The sequence below is a fragment of the Nelumbo nucifera genome, chromosome 1 (assembly GCF_055504915.1).
Source record: "Nelumbo nucifera cultivar China Antique chromosome 1, China Antique-T2T, whole genome shotgun sequence".
Lineage (NCBI taxonomy): Eukaryota > Viridiplantae > Streptophyta > Magnoliopsida > Proteales > Nelumbonaceae > Nelumbo > Nelumbo nucifera.
In genome coordinates this window covers 65,237,961-65,254,485 of record NC_142649.1, presented here as the reverse complement: position 1 = coordinate 65,254,485, position 16,525 = coordinate 65,237,961, and the positions used below count along the sequence as shown (strand labels likewise).

Sequence of the window (16,525 nt, the reverse complement as noted above, 5' to 3'; positions counted from 1 at the left end):
CATCAAACAAATACACTAGTTTAATATATAAAATTAAAAAGAGTTTGATTTAAGGTTGGTGGGATGGCCACTGGCGGTCTAGTCCTAATTTCCTATAATCCTGAGCACCTAACTCCTTTTGTTTTCTTCCCCTTTTTCTCATTGAATCCAGATCCTTCCATTAGTGTAACTATTACTTTTCTTTTTGTAAGGCTAGCTAAAAGATAAGAAACTCCCTTCACTCATTTGATAAAATATGAAGAAATGAGCTGCTGCTGCTGCTGATGGGTCACTTTGGACACCGAATATTTTTCCTTGTAACTTTTTTTCTCTTTTGGAGTTTTCTTCCTGTAGGGGGTGACTTTGATGCTTTCACAACTCACGTGCCATGACTTAATTGAGTCATGACAGAGTAACCTTCATCTTCATCTTCATCTTTTGCTTGATATAACAGTGAAAGAAAAAAAGAAGATTCCTTCAGGAAGATGTTATTTGTCTGATGCTTTTTTTTTTTTTAATCATGAAAAATAACTTCTCTGAAACTTAAAGTTGTTTTCTGGGCATTAATATCTTTTATCTGATCGCTTAACATTCTTATGTGTTGATTGATTGGAGCCATCTGTAGAACCTAGCTGATCAATTTACTTGCTCAAACAAGAAAAACAATTTACTTGATCAATTTACTTTCAGAAATGTTGCTTTTCATTCATAACACTTTGGTTGCAGCATCCTCTTTTTCATTTTCAGAAACCCAAAATCAAAATCAAAATCCTCTTCTTTAATTAGATATATGTATCAGTAAGGGCACTATGGTCACACAGAAAGATCAATCCTCCAATCCAAACGTTGTCTTAAAATGGAAGGAACACACACATATATATATATTATCAAAACTTTTTCAAAAGCTGCGAAGTCCTCTTTATTTTATTTTCCAACTTCATTAGTGGATTTATATACAACTGTTTGGGGTGGTGAGGGTGCACAATTAGAAAGAAGTTTCCAGGAAGAGACAAGGAAGAGCAATGTCCTCTGTTTTGCCAAGAATTTTTGTTGCTCTGCTCTTTTTGGTGATAACTTCACACAAATCAGGTATGGTATCTACCACCCATTGGAATTCTTTTTCATTCTCTTACTACCCATGAAGAATCTGGAGTTATAAGGCTTTATGCACACAACAAGAAATCTATATAATTCAATGTCGTTTCCCTATTTGATTGATATCAAAAGCCATCCTTTAAAATAAATTTGAATCATCAACATCATCATGTAAGCCTGTACAACATACAACTGCAGAAATAAAAATAACAGGAATATTTATTCTATCAAACTGGATTACTTGTCAACTGTTTCAGTCACCCTGTTGTGTTTTGAGAATATCAGGTGCACAGTTTGAGCAATGGTGCATCGCTGACGAACAGACACCGGATGAAGAGCTGCAGAAGGCTCTTGATTGGGCCTGTGGGAAGGGTGGTGCTGACTGCAGAAAGATACAGCTGAATGAGCCATGCTATCTTCCAAACACTGTGAAGGACCACGCCTCCTATGCTTTCAATAACTACTATCAGAAGTTCAAGAACAAAGGAGGAACTTGCTACTTCAATGGTGCTGCCATGATCACAGAACTTGACCCAAGTAAGCAGGAAATTCACTCTCAGCTCTTTCCAGCTAGATTGGTAGCACCGATCTCTTGTTTATTTCTTTCGTCAGAGAAGTGACGAAAAGCAATCTGACCCACTATACGTTAAACACAGAGTACAGACCCATGCATCTGGGACCCGCTATTTTACAGGTCCCACTTAGGATGCGAATCAGATGGTTACGACATCTTTTGGCTTAGATTATCAGTTAATGTGGGATCCATCTAGCTCGGATGTACAGCAAGTAATTGCTCTGCATATCACATAATGGGTTCTGGATGTAACGATCTGGAGATGATGACTGTTGATCTAACATGCAAACATCGTATGTGATGGACTGCAGATCGTAACTTTTTATCTTATTTTGTAGGTCATAAATCATGTCAGTTCGAGTACATTCCCTGATTCAGAGGTGAGCTGAGCTACGAAATTCTGTTTCGTCTTGATATATTGAGTTTCGATTTTCCCTTCTGGAGATATTCATTGCCATGTTACTCTTACGGAAGTTCCTCTTTCTCTCTTTTTTTTTTCATTGGAATGAGTTTGGATGCTAATCTTATACAAATAATTTTATTCAAACATCCTTTCTTTTCTTTTTTTTTTTCTTTAGGTTTAAGGAAATTTTGTCTTAATTACCAGAGAGCAAAAGTTTGTTATCAAGGTTGCCTTTGGTTGTCGTGGATAAATATCAATAAGATACAAATTTTGCATCTATATGTTTGTAACTATGATTTGTACTCCTATTCAGATACAAAATTTGTACTTTTTGTCTCTACTCTCTAATAGTGTTAATTTTGCATCTAAAAAATTGATGTAAAATTTGCATCACCTTCCTCTCATCTCAATTCTCTTTAATATGAAGTGGAGACCAGACCAGATCATCTTGCTTCCTACAGTACTCTCAATTCCCAAACAAATAACCCTCCTCCTACCTCCATTCTCTTACATATAAAAAGAGTGATTCAAGGTTTAAAATATCGATACATATCATGCCAGGAGCTTTCTGATATGCTCTTGCAGGAATTGTTTCGGGTCAGACCATGGTTTAAAGGGTAACAGAAACTTAAACCAATTCCTCTAAACTAATTTTAAAAAAAATTAAATAAAACATTAAAAAAAAATACCAATACAGATCCATACACCCTACCCTGAGTGGGATGGATCACACCATTTTACTAAATATGTTACTTTTCAGTTTCACAAACAAACAAGAGAAGGTTAAGTCTTTTATTTTCTGGGGGGTAAAGAGAAAAGGTGAAGTCTGAAGCAAAAGTGAACCGGAATTTACATTCAGCCTATTTTCACTCCCATGAGCCTAATAGAATATAAAACTATTAGAATAATAACCGAATGCACATGCCAATAAGATTAGCATCTCCACATCTTCCGGTTCCAATTTTCCCAGTCACATGACTCACATCTACACCTGGCTCCTTTAGACTGACGCTGTGTTTGGTTTGAAGGAAAAAGTGTGTATAGTAATTATTAGAAAAACTGTGATAAAAGACAAAAAAAACCTTATAGGAATATTACTTTTAATGGAGAATGGAAATCCCCCCACTTCCACTGGATTGTTGCCGAAGCACTTTTCACAGTATTGTTGTTGAAGCTATCTTGGATATTCGTCTGCCCATGTTTCTCTCTTCTCAGAATTTTATTCTTTTGATTTCTTTGGTCTCTGACACCGCATGGAGAATACACTTGTCAATCAGGCTACATGCTCCTTCTTGATTCGTCTCTCTCTCTCTCGTGTTGATTCAAATTCATGCTATTCCTGTGGGATCAGTCTTAGTTGAAAGATTGAAACACACAGATCCTACCCGTCCTTCGTGCAAATAGACAAGGAATCTACTTATCATCTCTTCTTCACTGGTCTGTTTGGGAGGGATGAGATAAGATTCAGTTAAGTTGGTAAGCTGCTTTGAAGCACTCAAGATACAAATGGACAGCCGATTTGGGCTCTCCAGACTTTTCACCAAAAAATTGCTTATAAGCTGCCTGTGTGAGACCTACTACCTGAGAAAGCCAGATGCCACTGCGCTTCAGCCTTCAGCCCTCCCAAACTAGAACGCATTCTGTGCCTCTGGGAACTGATTTATTTTCCTTGCAAATCTATTGACATCTAAATTAACCATACGGGAGGATGCTGGTTGCAATGACTCTGGTTCATTGTCTTTATTGATCAGATGCGGTGATACCTGCATATATAAACAGAGTGCTATTTCATGGAGATAAACCAAATCCCCTTCAGATTGTGTGTTGTACTCTGCTCAGGCTGGTTTATCGTCGATCTTCCATATTTTTTACTTTGGTAGAAGCCTAGAAGATGATGAAATTTGGTGTCTGAGGTCGATCTGATTGCAAGTTGTTTGAAGCCTATAAAACTTCTTATGCAAGTTGTAAATGAGGTTGCTACATGTAAAGATTCTCATGCCTCGGTTTGGTCATAGCTAGAGTTCAACTCTTTAATGGCCACTTCTTAAAATGTTGGTATGAAATAAACAAAAAAAAAAAAACACTTGCCGCCCCATCAAGTACCTAACTAGACTTGTTCACAGGCCAAATTCAAGTTGGGCATTACCACTTATTAATAAAAGAAAATGTCCAGGCCCAATATAAAGCCCAAAGCCTAGACCCAAGGCAGTTGGTGTACATTATGCAATATTTTATTTTTAGGGTAAATTGTTAAAATCTTCCTTGAAGTTTTGGAATGTTGTTAAAACTTTTCCTAAAGTTTGGTAATTACAATTATCTCCCCTGAATTTTCTAGCACAATTGCAAGTAGACCCCCTTCTGTTAGAATCCTCTTGAAAATGCCCAAAATACCTATACAGTTACCTTTTGAACAAAATATTTATTTTTCAAATTTTTTTTTTCATATCAATATTGCCACGAACCCTTCCAATCTTTTTTCCAAAATTGATTTATTTTCTAAATTTATCCTTGATATCAATCGATCAATAGATCAAAGGTAAAGTGTTAGGAGCCCGGTTAGGGACGTAATGTGAGTTTCGTCTGCTTCGAGGGAGACGAACCATGACACTCTCCCACTGCTAACTGACCCATAAATAAGGAACAAGTTACTAACAAATTTCACAGCTAGGCAACGTGACTCTCCACTACATGCATGGCCCAACAGCTACTTAATTTTTTTAATTTAAACCACATTCAATAAGTGGGCCGACTAATGGCCCCATTAGTGGGTCCGTGACATTCCCACCCCCCTTAAAATGGACCTTGTCCTCAAGGTCAGAACCTTCAACAAGCCCAATGAAGCCCAGTAAAATGTGAAGGTCTTCACCAGCTTGATATCAGCTTTTCTGGCAAGATGAATGACTTTAAAAAACCCATTATCAGTTTTCATGTATGTGAGTAACTCAATAAAGATTGTGAGATCGAAGGAAACGCCTTTATGGATGGGCATTGTCGATGTAGACTCCAGCTTAATCACTTGTGGGCCCCAGGGGGGATGATGACACTTGCTGTTCACGCAAGACTCATGGAACCACCTACTCAAAGTCCTTTCACCATTTTTAGCCTTCGTCTCCAAGTAATGGACTATGTGCGCTTCATCATTCAAACCGGATCTGAACTCAGGAAGGTAGTTGAAGGGACCGGTGTTAAATCCTATACGCTTCAGACTTAGACTGGGAGCCATGACTTCAACAATTAGGACACCAGGAGATTTCTTACTGCAAGTAGCATTGAGGACATTATGCTCACCACCAGTGAAGGTGACGGTGGAAGCACCAACCAATTTTACATGAGAGTACGCCTCTGCATCCTGTTTCTCACTCTCTGCTATGCAATCAAGCACAACGTCAATGGTGGGATTGGAGGAAACCAGTGTACAAATGAATGGAGATTGAACTGTTTCCCATTGTCCAAGGTGGGTCCCAGGGAATGCTCTCTTCCTCCATCATCTTTGCTTGATAGCGTAGAACTAAGTTTCTGTCCCTTGAAGCTTCTACAAACTTCATTCCTTTCCCTGTCTCGAAAGTTTTGGAGATGATCACGCCAGCTCTATGTTCATTTTCGTCTCCGGCAATGATGCCGGCATTCAAGAATTTGATAAGCTCTCGTTGTAGATCAATGCCTTGGTTCATGTGGTAATGAGAGGTGATGTCGAACCCGATTGTGACGTCATAAGGGTCGGTTCCTTTAGAGGACTGAGCTGAAACCCAAGCAGTATTCTCCAACTCACAGAGCTTACTGGTCCCTTGGGATTTTTCTTCAGATAAGAAGGGAGAGAGAGGAGGTGAACGATCTGGTCTTGAGCTCCACTGATTGCTGGTAATCGTTGTAGTAGCATCTCCTTTAGTTGCCATGGCAGAAACAAACTGTTCACTATTGCAGCAATGGTGTGTGACTTCGCCCTTCTCCTTTGAGTGCAAAGACTCCAACTTCGAACATGTGATTCATCAGCTCCATCATCCGTTGTTGGTTAATGGCCAACAATCGGATTTTTCCTTGCAGTTGTGCAAGCCGGTGCTCAAAACTGGGATACTGATACCAATTGTTACGAACCCGGTTAGGGGCGTAACGTGAGTTTCGTCTGCTTCGAGGGAGACGAGAAACTTCCAATAAAAACCAAATTCTTCAATTGGTATCCTTTCAAAGAGCAAAGGAAGTATAAATACAGATTCATACAACTACCCATAACCCATTACCTTACGTGACTAATCATGACACTCTCCCACTACTAACTGACCCATAAATAAGGAACAAGTTACTAACAAATTTCACAGCCGGGAGCCGGGCCACGTGGCTCTCCACTACATGCATAACCCAACAGCTAACAAATTTAAACCACATTCGATAAGTGGGCCTACTAATGACCCATTAGTGGGTCCGTGACAAGCTACAACCTTAATCTCTCTTTTTTTATTTTTATTTTTATTTTTTGTTATTTATAAAGTAAGTATTGTATTCTATAAAAACCAGTTAGATAGTAAATACATGGGTATTTTATACATTTTTGTGCCTCTTATTATATGGTTTTAACTAAGGGGGCCTAATTGCATCTATGTCAAAAAGTTCAGGATTACCAAACTTCAGGGGCAGCAAGTTTCAAGAATTTGGGCAGGAAGGTGATGCCCTGCAGATTATGAAGCTTCTTTGTGCTCCTATTGATTCACCGTGGGTATTTATAGTATTATCATGGATGATGGGGCCCTTTCGCCCCAGTTCAGTTCCTATTCTGTCTCTTTTGTTAGAACGTCAAGAAATGTTTTTGCTCACTTGGTTGCAGAGACACCTATTTGATGGTTCATGATTATGTTTGGGATTCAATCCCCAATTTCCTTATGAACCCTGTTGGTGAGGACTTGTACTGAAACTGGATGAATGAAATAACCAAAAATCAAAATAAGTAAACAAAGAAACTTCAGGCATATTTTACTCATAGGCTTGCAACTTTATACATCAAAATGGGTCCTGATAAGAGAATTTGTTGGACGCTATTTATCAAACTCAACGCGATTTTACTAGTTGTGATTATTCCGATGTGATTTACATTAGAACTGGAAGTTCCATAATGAAACCTACCAAATATTAATAATAACTTGAACATGTTCCTAGTACCTTGTATAACTCTTTTTTTTTAACATAGGATCTTGGACTCAAATATCCACTCTTTACCATGTAATGACTCTTTCCACCAATCAATACAAATAAGAATTTCTGTAGTTTCTGGTCAAAGTGATCAAATAAAGTTCCATGAACAACCGTCTCACTCCAAATCCAATATGAAGAGCTTACACTGTAAGATTTGACCCAGTTGATTATCTTCTGTATCTAGCACTAAAGCCTTAGAAAAGCAGACTTGCCCAAGCACCTATAAATGCAAATCCACCAAATGGAGCTAACGTTGAGTACTTTCTGTCTTCAAGAAACGCTACAGTGTAACATCTGCAAAATCTCAACAAAGTTATGGTACATCCTTGTTTGTTTCTCTATCTTTGTGCCTTAAGCAAATAAATAGTGTCAAAAACAAATGACTAGAACGAAAAAAGTGAAGCTTTGATTTACTTTGTTAAGAAATTCCACCCCATTTGGTTCCCAGGAATAGGGGTCTGGAATCGTTATCGGAATGGGCTCCAGCTGTTTGGTTGGGCAGAATCGGAATCGCATTCCCATTCCTACTGGAATGGCAATCCCCCATTTGAGGGAATGGTCATTCCTTGCCCCCTTGGGAATGAAATCTCATTCCTGTTGATTCCAATTCCCATTCTCATTCCTGTCTGAACCAAACAGACTATGGGAATAGGCCATTCTGATTCCAATCCCAAAGGATTTTGATTCCGATTCCAACTGTGAACCAATTCTATGGATTTTATTGACTTTTTGGGAAAAATAAAACTGAAAGGAAACAAAGACAATTTAGGTGAACACTCGGTTTTCTGGAGCTGAAGCTACTTCTAAATCAGAACTCTGTATTGGGACCTTAAATTTGATAGCATGAAAAGAGATAAAAGTTTCTTTCTAAGCTAGAATTATTGAGTGGAAAGTTATGCAACATTAACCCAAAAAAGTGAATCCCTTTCTGCCTCTTGTTTAGCTAAACCGTCAGCTAGGGAATTAGCCGATCTTTTAACCCAACGTATCTTAACTTCCATCTCCCGCACCAGCCACTTGAATTTCCTCATCTCATTATTGTACTTCCATAAGCCATTGTGATCTTTAAGCAACCACCCTATCACCACCTCTGAATCCTCTTCAATTAAGAGTTTCCTGATGTTCAACTCCTTAGCTTTTTGGACTCCTTCCATAACTGCAAAGATCTCAGCTCTAAGGGAGTCACCCACTCCAATTGGGCCTGAGAACATGGCAGAAATGACCCCATTTCCATCCCTAAAAACACCCCGAATCCCCGATTGTCCCGGATTTCCCCTGTTGCACCCATCAAAGTTTAATTTCACGAATCCACTAGGTGGAGGGGTCCAAGCCACACTCATTACTGACTTAGTTTGTGTGCAACTTGCAATTTCACCCCACTTCCTCAACATGTCATCCACAGTGTAATCTATGAAAAGCTCCAAAGATTTCAGCCACTGTACCGCCCTAATATGAATGATAGCCCTCAGATCTGCTACTCCTCTCTGAGCTTCTGAGAATATCCTGGAGTTTCTTTCTTCCCAAAGTGTCCAACATACTACAGCCCTTAGTCCTCTCCACATTGTCCTTCCCCTTTTTATCCGCCACCTGAAAAAAGAAGGGGAAAAAAGGCATTGCAAGTCTGATGGGGGGTTCCAGCAACAACCAAATAGGGACAAAGCCCATTCCCAAAATGACCTCGCAAAATGGCAAGACACCAGTAGGTGAAAACCAGTCTCCCCATCCGCTTTACAGAGAACACACCACTGAGGTGACAAACAAGTATTGGGTCTCTTCTTTTGGAGTAAATCACCAGTGTTGATTATTCCCAGATAGGCTTCCCAACAAAAACTACCAATCCTAGGAGTTATTGCTCTGCACAAACCTCATTAACAGGAAAAGGAGGGAAGGTAGGACTGCTGGACTGACTTAAGACTTTGAAGAAAGAAGCACAAATAAAAATGCCATTGGGAGAAGGTGTCCAAATTCTAGAGTCCGCCCTAGTGGGGTCTAAGACAACGTTATCAAGAATTGCAATAAGGCTCAAAATAGTGTCAAAGTCCGAGTCCCTCAAATCCCTTCTTAGACCCAAGTTCCACCCAATCCCAAAAATGGAAGAGGACGAGGTGGTAAAAGACGAGATTGGCTCATTTTTCAAATCAGAAAGAGCAAACAAAGAAGGAAACTGATCCTTTAGAGGGGCACTCCCCACCCAGGTTTGTTCCCAAAATTTTATGGAATTACCGGAATTCAAATCATACCTGATATTAGGGAAGAAAACTGGAAGTAGGTCATGAATGACTTTCCAAGGAGAATTGCTTGTGGTCCTAGCTCTGATTCCAACGTCCCATCCATTATGCTCCAGCCCATGAATACTTGCCACTATTCTAGCCCAAAGCTTCTCCTTCTCCACTGGGAATCTCCACAACCACTTTCCCAACAGAGTCATATTCCTTCTCCTAATATTCCCAAGCCCCAAGCCACCACATGTCTTACTCCTACAAACCATCTCCCAGCTCACTCTATGATCCCTCTTTTCCTCTCCCGGTTCCCACAGGAAATCTCTCATTAACTTCTCCAATCTATTAGCAACCTTCACTGGGATTTTAAACACCGACAGGAAAAAGATAAGTAAATTAGCAAGCGTGGCCTTAATAAGAGTAATTCTCCTACCAAGAGAGAGGTAGTTCTTTTTCCATGACACCAGTCTTTTTTCGAACCTTTCCACCACCGGGTTCCAAAAGCTCTTTCTCATGGGATTATCCCCTAAAGGCAACCCTAAGTAGTTCAAAGGCCAACCCAAGACTTCACACCCCAATACTTCAGCACTCTCCCTGATCTCTCCCTCCAAATTCACCCCCACAACACAACTTTTCCCAAGGTTAACTTTCAAGTTGGATATTTGCTCAAACAGTTGTATCACCGACTTCACATTACCGCGTTCACAAAACAGAATCGTGTCGTCAGCAAACTGCAAGTGAGTAAGAGGGGTTTCCGCCCTCCCAACTCTCCAGCCTCTAATGAGCCCCCTAGAATTTGCTCTGTGAATCAATTTCCCCAAAACCTCCGCAATTAGAATGAACAAGAAAGGAGAAAGGGGGTCTCCTTGTCTTATACCCCTACTGGCTAGAAAGAAGTCTACCACTGTCCCATTCACTAGCACTGAGTAATAACAATTCCGGACACAACCCATGATCCACTTACACCATCTAGCCCCAAACCCGAATTTAGTCAAAGCTTTCCTAAAAAATTCCCAGTCCACCAAGTCATTAGCCTTTTCCAAGTCCAACTTACAAACCACTCCCTTCTTCTTATCCCTCTTAAATTTCTCCACACTCATTAGCAATTAAAATCTGATCAGTGATTTGTCTTCCATTCACAAAAGCTCCTTGGTAGTGTGCAACAATATCTGGCAAAACCTTCTTCAACCTTAAAGATAACACTTTTGCAATGATCTTATACAAGCTATTAACCAAGCTAATTGGCCTAAAATCCTTCGGGTGGGAAGCATCTTTCTTTTTTGGAATTAAGGCTATAAATGTGGAATTCACACCCGGATTGACAACTCTTCTCCTATAAAACTCCTCAAATACCTGCAAAAGATCATCTTTCAAAATGTCCCAACAGTCCTGATAAAAACCCATAGTGAACCCATTCGGCCCCGAGGCTTTTGTTCTATCCATAGAAAATACCGCCTCCTTGATCTCTTCTAAACTAAAGCTTTTCTCCAACCTTTTCCTGTTCTCCACCCCTACATCTGGCCAGTCCAAACCTTCTACCCATACCCTTCTACACACAGGCCTTCTTAGGATAGATTTGAAGTGCTCCACACAAGCCCCGACAATCTCCTCTTGATGCACTAGCTCAACTCCATCTACTACCAATTTGGAGATCAGGTTCTCCCTTCTCCTGCCTTCTGCTAGAGAGTGGAAAAACCTAGTGTTTCTGTCCCCCTCTTGCACCCATTTACACCGAGATTTTTGCCTCCAGCTAATTTCCTCCTTGTGCAGGCAGTCCTCTAACTGTCTTCTTAAATCTCTCCTGAGCTCAATGTCTTCCTCTCCAAGTTCTCCCCTTTCTTCTTTAGAGTCGAGGCTTTCAATCTTATCCAGCAAATCTCCCTTTCTTTTTCTATCCTTCCAAATTCCACCAAATTCCACTCCTTAATTTTTGCTTTCAAAAATTGAAGTTTCTTATGGAATTTCATCCCCTCCCATTCCACCAATGGGTTACACTCAAACCACCACTCCCTCACTTTGTTGTTAAACCCTGGGTGGAGTAACCACATTTTTCAAATCTAAAGGGGGTAGGACCTCCACGCCTTCTTTCCTCCTTACATAACACTATGGGCCAATGATCGAAAGTCACCCTTGGAAGAGCTCTAGAAGCCAAGGTTCCCCAATGGACTTCCCAATCCAGAGAGAACAGGAATCTATCCAATTTAGAACAAATGGGTCTAGATTGGAGATTTGACCAAGTAAATGTCTTATGAGCTAGGGGGATCTCTTTAAGCTCAAAGTCATCCACAAAGTTGTTAAACTTCCTCATGCTTTTTGTCACTCTCTGGTTAACTTTATTGGATTTCTCCGAGAATCTAATCACATTGAAGTCCCCACCCATGCACCAGGGCCCATCCCACAACCCTCTAACATCCGCCAATTCCTTCCACAACTCATTTCTCTTTCTGTAGTCATTCGGTTCGTAAACATTTGTGAGAACCCACGTAAAATCACCCTCAAGCTGCTTAAACTTCACGGAAACCGAGAACATTCCGATCAACTCCTCCAGGCCTTCAACCACATCCCTCTTCCACATTGTTACAATCCCCCCGGATGTACCCCAAGAGGGAGTAGCCACCCAACTGACCCCCCTAGCTTTCCAAACACTCCGTGCCCAGTTGTTATTAAACTCCATTCTCTTAAACTCTTGCAACAACACAATGTCTGGGTCAAACCATTTTATTACCTCTTTTATTGTCGCTCTCTTCCTTGCACTCCCAATTCCCCTCACATTCCAACTGAGGATCTTCATTCCACTTCTTGTTTAAACCCCTTGCCACCTTCCTCTACTTTCCCCCTTTCCTCCTATCTCCTTTTACCCCGAGATTGTTGTCTCCTACATCTCTCTTCAATCTCTCTACTTCACTCAATCTCCTCTTCTTTGTTCTGATCTCCTTCTTCCTCTTCTATAAACTTTCTTTCAACACATTCAAATCTTCCGACCTACAACCCAACTTCTCTATAAATTCAACTAGAAAGTCTTCTCTCACCGAGTCCTCCACCCCTACCCTTCCTACAGAAACCCCTCCATCTCTGCCCATCTGCCCGTTCTTCCTCTCCCCTGGTCCCACCTTTGTTCTTTCCTCTCCATCCAACCTCCCTCTCCTATTACTTCCTTCCTTCCCTGTTCCTTTCCCTCCATCTCTACCCTCAAACCTTTCCTTCCTCTCTACTAGCCCCTCACCTTCCCTCCTCCAAATCAATTTTCCTTCCACTTCCTTAAACACTTTTTCAATGATTTCCCACACTTTTTCACTTCTAAACCTTCCTTCCTCTACAACATATTTCCATTTCAATGGATACCAACATGAAATATTATTTGAAACAACATATTTCCCAGTGCTTTAATATCTTTTATATTATTTTCAACATATTTTATCTTTTCAATTTACATGTACATAGACATTATCTAGAGATTTTGATTCAATATGATCCTTTTATCTTAAACCCATTCTTCACTTAAGTTTATCTCATTGGGGATCAAATTGGTGTACTGGTAAAAAAAAGATCCAAAGGTTAGGTTTGCATCCAATCCATCCCTCCCAATACCCTAGATAGCTGGGACAAATATTGTGTAACAGCCACTTTTATTATAGATGAGTCATTCCTTCTCATTTTCCATTATGAAATATTTCTAACTATACAACATAAGAAGTATATATTCATATGTAAATCGTAACTTTTAATTAAATAAAACATAATAAAATAATATTTTAACTAAACTTGAATAAAAAGATACTATATAATAATTTTGAACCCTTAAAATTAATTCTACATAAACGAATAATAGCCCATCTTGAAAAGGTAGAATCATTTTAAAAAGGGAACTTGATATTAACCTGCAAGCAACGGGAAACTAAGCCAGAAGAATAGTCAAAACACCTATTACTTAAAGTAAGCAAAGCCTAGTTTAGATTAGAAAACAAACCATGTTGGTGGCAATTTTAGTAGATGGAGACTAAGGCAATATTTTGAATATGGCCTTGAGGGGTTATCAAACATGCATGCCATACAATCAAAAGATCTTTCTAGAAGATCTCTTAGACTGATTAGGTGATTTGAACATTCCATTTCCTTTTGTAGAAACAAGCTCTCAAGAAAAATCTCTGTTCATGGCATGCATAGGATTGTTTGATGAGGTTACATCGGTTTAATCTTCCAATTGAGGCACAATGAAGAGCAAAAGCCTAAAGAACTCGCATAAAAATACTACATTTCTATTTGGCGCACAAGCTGTTTATAGCCATAAGAGACCTCGGAAAGGAAGTCTCCCACTAAACACCAGAAAAAGAGCTCCAAGGAGAGCAATTAATACTCAACCACCATTTACCAGAAGAAGCTTGAAAACTAAACAGAAGTGGCAACAGAGACAACAAGAGGAACTTGAGCTAAGAAAACAAGTTTGTGAGACACGCATCAATTAAAAGTATGGCAGCCTTAATATCCAAGTTTAAAAAGCGAGTAAGCTTATCGAATTTGTTTATGTTAAAATTCAATTTTTACCTTCGGTCATCACAAATCCAAAGGATCAGACAATCGCAAATTTGCAAGAGAAAAAACAGTGAAAACTAAACTTGTTTACTGATGCATTTAGAAAGAAGGAAAAATTGGCACTTACGTCCCCGAAAAAGCTAGGATTCCAGAGGTCAAAAGTCCTCCAAACTGCATAACATGATGAGGGAAAAAAGAGCTTAAGAGAAATGAAAACACGGATTTGCCATTTCTACATAACCTATGGTTAAAATGTTGCCGGGATTTCACAAACTATTGAAGAAAATTAGGCAGTAAAATGAAAGGGTACTCACAATGTTGGGGTGTTTGGTGATAGGAGCTGCAACTAAGGCCGCTGTGTGAACCAAGTGGTACAGAGATGCCGTATGCCAAACCTTCCATTATTAACAATAAAAATGTTATCAAACAAAAAAAAAGAAGGAGAAATCATATTTCGAATTTGAGATAAGTTTGATATTAGTTCAAGGGAGATCTAATTTCACGGGATTTAACTATTGCTCTTTTGCAAGCAAACGAATTCAGCAAGGAAATAATTAAACAAAGAATTGAAAAAAGAAAAGAAAATAAACAGTACTTCCTTGTAAGCTGGGTTTTGGGGCTTGAAGACATGGGCTCCATAGGTACCGAGACCAAGAGCTGCAACTCCTGCAATTACATCTTGGGTGGTAAAAGGAATTCTGAAAGATCAAAAAGCAAGAAGAACGACATAATAGAGAGAGAGAGAGAGAGAGAGAGAGAGAGAGAGAGAGAAAGGGAACCAGAGATAGCAGCAACTTTGTGCCACAGACGAGGATTCATTGTTCGTCCACTCTGATACGATCGATGCAGGATAGCAGATTGATGAGCTTGTTGGCTTAGTCATGAGACCGAAGAAAGGGACATTCATGTTAGCGTAAATTACATCTCAATCCCTGTAGTTCCGATCAATCTCTAAAACTCCCCTGGGTTTCTTTGTTAATTTATTCACCCCTTTAAGTTGGGGGTATGTTTGGTATCATGGCCTTTTCTCAGCCATGTTTATACCTTGAAAATTGTAGAAAAAAATTGTGATGGTTTTTATATTCACGGGTTAGAGGTTCAACTGGGTTAGGTCGAACCGTTGATGTAATAATATATACATATATATAATAAAAGTCAAAAATAATAGTGAATATGAAGGAAAATTATTCTAAAATAGGGTAAATTTCTTAAACTACTGTTATTGTTTAGATAATTGACAAACTATACCCTTACTTTAACAATTGTCTTAAACCACTCCTACTATTTTTGACAATTGTTATTGTCGTTAAATCATAACAAAAAAGATGAAATGTCCTTTTAGCCCTTGGTCTCTTTCACATTTAACCTAATTTGAAAAACCTATTGTTCATTCTCCCCTTCCTCTTTACATACAGTGGCAAACCGAAAGAGATGGGTGGCAACGCTAGATCTCTAGAACTCTCTCTCTCTCTCTCTCTCCTTTCTTCTCTTTCATTCCCTTCCCCTGTTTCATCACCACCACTACAACTCGTTGCAACAACAAATTTAAACTCAACAACAGAAAAGGCCAATTGATTAATGGGGATTGGTCCATGCATTATAAAGCCTATTCTCGTAAGAAGAAGGCCAACAAACAGGTTCTGATTTGGCATGTAGACTCTTGGAACTTGGACTGATCTGGTCAGGGGCATTTTCATCATTTTGACCAGCCGAATGTGGACTTGGGATATAGCATCTTGTTCCTATAGCTTAGTAGTGCTTGACTTTCAATTTTCAGTTTATTTGCATTAATAGATAGAAAGTTATTGTGTTTCTTGATGCACAAGACAAAGAGTGGCACATTTTGTAATTATGGTGAACAGTGTTTCGGACCACACAATTCACTCTATAAATAGATGTATTCTCTTCCTTTTGGAGCTAATGAATGAATGAAGATTTCTTAAGAGCTCTCTTGTTGTATGGAGTGATTCCTACAAACCCTAGAGTGATTCTATGACCCCTTGATGTGATTCCTTGGAATTTCTCTCTTTTCTCTTTCTCTATCCTTTCTATCCTCTCTTTTTGTCTTGTGTTTGCTTGTTCCAGTCCTATTGCATCAGTTTTGGTATCAGAGCATCAGGTTTCAAATGGCTCATTACCATGGTAGAAATATGAGAGGAAGGTTATGTGAACAAGCTAAAGAAGAGTTGTTGCTTGCATTTATTAATTGAGTGGACACCCTAGAGGCTCAAGTCAAAGTGTTGATGGAAGAACAAGAAGAGAAAAACAGCACCAGTGTTCCACATGGAGGAGCTGAAGCAGAGGGTTCTAACACCAATAACTCTACTGGTCCACATGTGAACCACCCACTAAGGACTACCATCAGGCCGCTAAAGTCTCGAACTCTACAAACTCAAGGTACTTTAAATGATTTATATGATGATTTGGCGGAGCATTCTAAAACTAATATAAATGACTATCAGGATGATATTACTAGTAAAGTGAAGATAGAAGTTCCTAGTTTTAGAGGTGGTATCAATCCACGAGTTTTCTCCAATTGGTTGG

General features: G+C 39.4%; 2 protein-coding genes across 5 annotated transcripts; one reads left to right on the top strand and one right to left on the bottom strand.

Annotated features, from left to right (window-relative positions):
- The first annotated feature begins 259 nt into the window (after positions 1 to 259).
- On the top strand, positions 260 to 6,677 carry LOC104594218 (glucan endo-1,3-beta-glucosidase 4-like). Of its 3 annotated transcripts, none has more exons than XM_010254419.3 (4): positions 260 to 1,068; positions 1,360 to 1,611; positions 1,987 to 2,028; positions 2,227 to 2,441. In XM_010254419.3, exons 1-3 carry the CDS (start codon positions 1,002 to 1,004, stop codon positions 2,019 to 2,021), a joined length of 354 nt encoding a protein of 117 aa, XP_010252721.1. In that variant the 5' UTR covers positions 260 to 1,001; the 3' UTR covers positions 2,022 to 2,028; positions 2,227 to 2,441. The 3 variants fall into 3 exon arrangements, with proteins under 3 accessions (XP_010252721.1, XP_088755032.1, XP_010252720.1); XM_088898906.1 differs by lacking the exon at positions 2,227 to 2,441 and adding an exon at positions 6,659 to 6,677 and having other exon boundaries at positions 877 to 1,068; XM_010254418.3 differs by lacking the exon at positions 2,227 to 2,441 and adding an exon at positions 3,803 to 3,916 and having other exon boundaries at positions 877 to 1,068.
- On the bottom strand, positions 5,821 to 14,914 carry LOC104594219 (uncharacterized). Of its 2 annotated transcripts, none has more exons than XM_088898890.1 (5): positions 14,761 to 14,914; positions 14,577 to 14,647; positions 14,296 to 14,376; positions 14,109 to 14,152; positions 5,821 to 6,171 (listed from the first exon to the last, which is right to left on the bottom strand). In XM_088898890.1, exons 1-5 carry the CDS (start codon positions 14,798 to 14,800, stop codon positions 5,964 to 5,966), a joined length of 444 nt encoding a protein of 147 aa, XP_088755016.1. In that variant the 5' UTR covers positions 14,801 to 14,914; the 3' UTR covers positions 5,821 to 5,963. The 2 variants fall into 2 exon arrangements, with proteins under 2 accessions (XP_088755016.1, XP_010252723.1); XM_010254421.2 differs by lacking the exon at positions 5,821 to 6,171 and adding an exon at positions 7,282 to 7,526 and having other exon boundaries at positions 14,761 to 14,899.
- Positions 14,915 to 16,525: the final 1,611 nt, after the last annotated feature.

Bases quoted from the DNA above. Each gene is read 5' to 3' on its own strand.
- LOC104594218 (XM_088898906.1), top strand. From the start codon at position 1,002: ATGTCCTCTGTTTTGCCAAGAATTTTTGTTGCTCTGCTCTTTTTGGTG. The intron at 1,069-1,359 runs GTATGGTATCTA...TGAGAATATCAG, and splicing joins GATAACTTCACACAAATCAG to GTGCACAGTTTGAGCAATGG. The intron at 1,612-1,986 runs GTAAGCAGGAAA...CTTATTTTGTAG, and splicing joins GATCACAGAACTTGACCCAA to GTCATAAATCATGTCAGTTC.
- LOC104594219 (XM_088898890.1), bottom strand. From the start codon at position 14,800: ATGAATCCTCGTCTGTGGCACAAAGTTGCTGCTATCTCTG. The intron at 14,377-14,576 runs GTACTGTTTATT...TAATAATGGAAG, and splicing joins AAAACCCAGCTTACAAGGAA to GTTTGGCATACGGCATCTCT. The intron at 6,172-14,108 runs GTAAGTGCCAAT...CCCTCGAAGCAG, and splicing joins ATCCTAGCTTTTTCGGGGAC to ACGAAACTCACGTTACGCCC.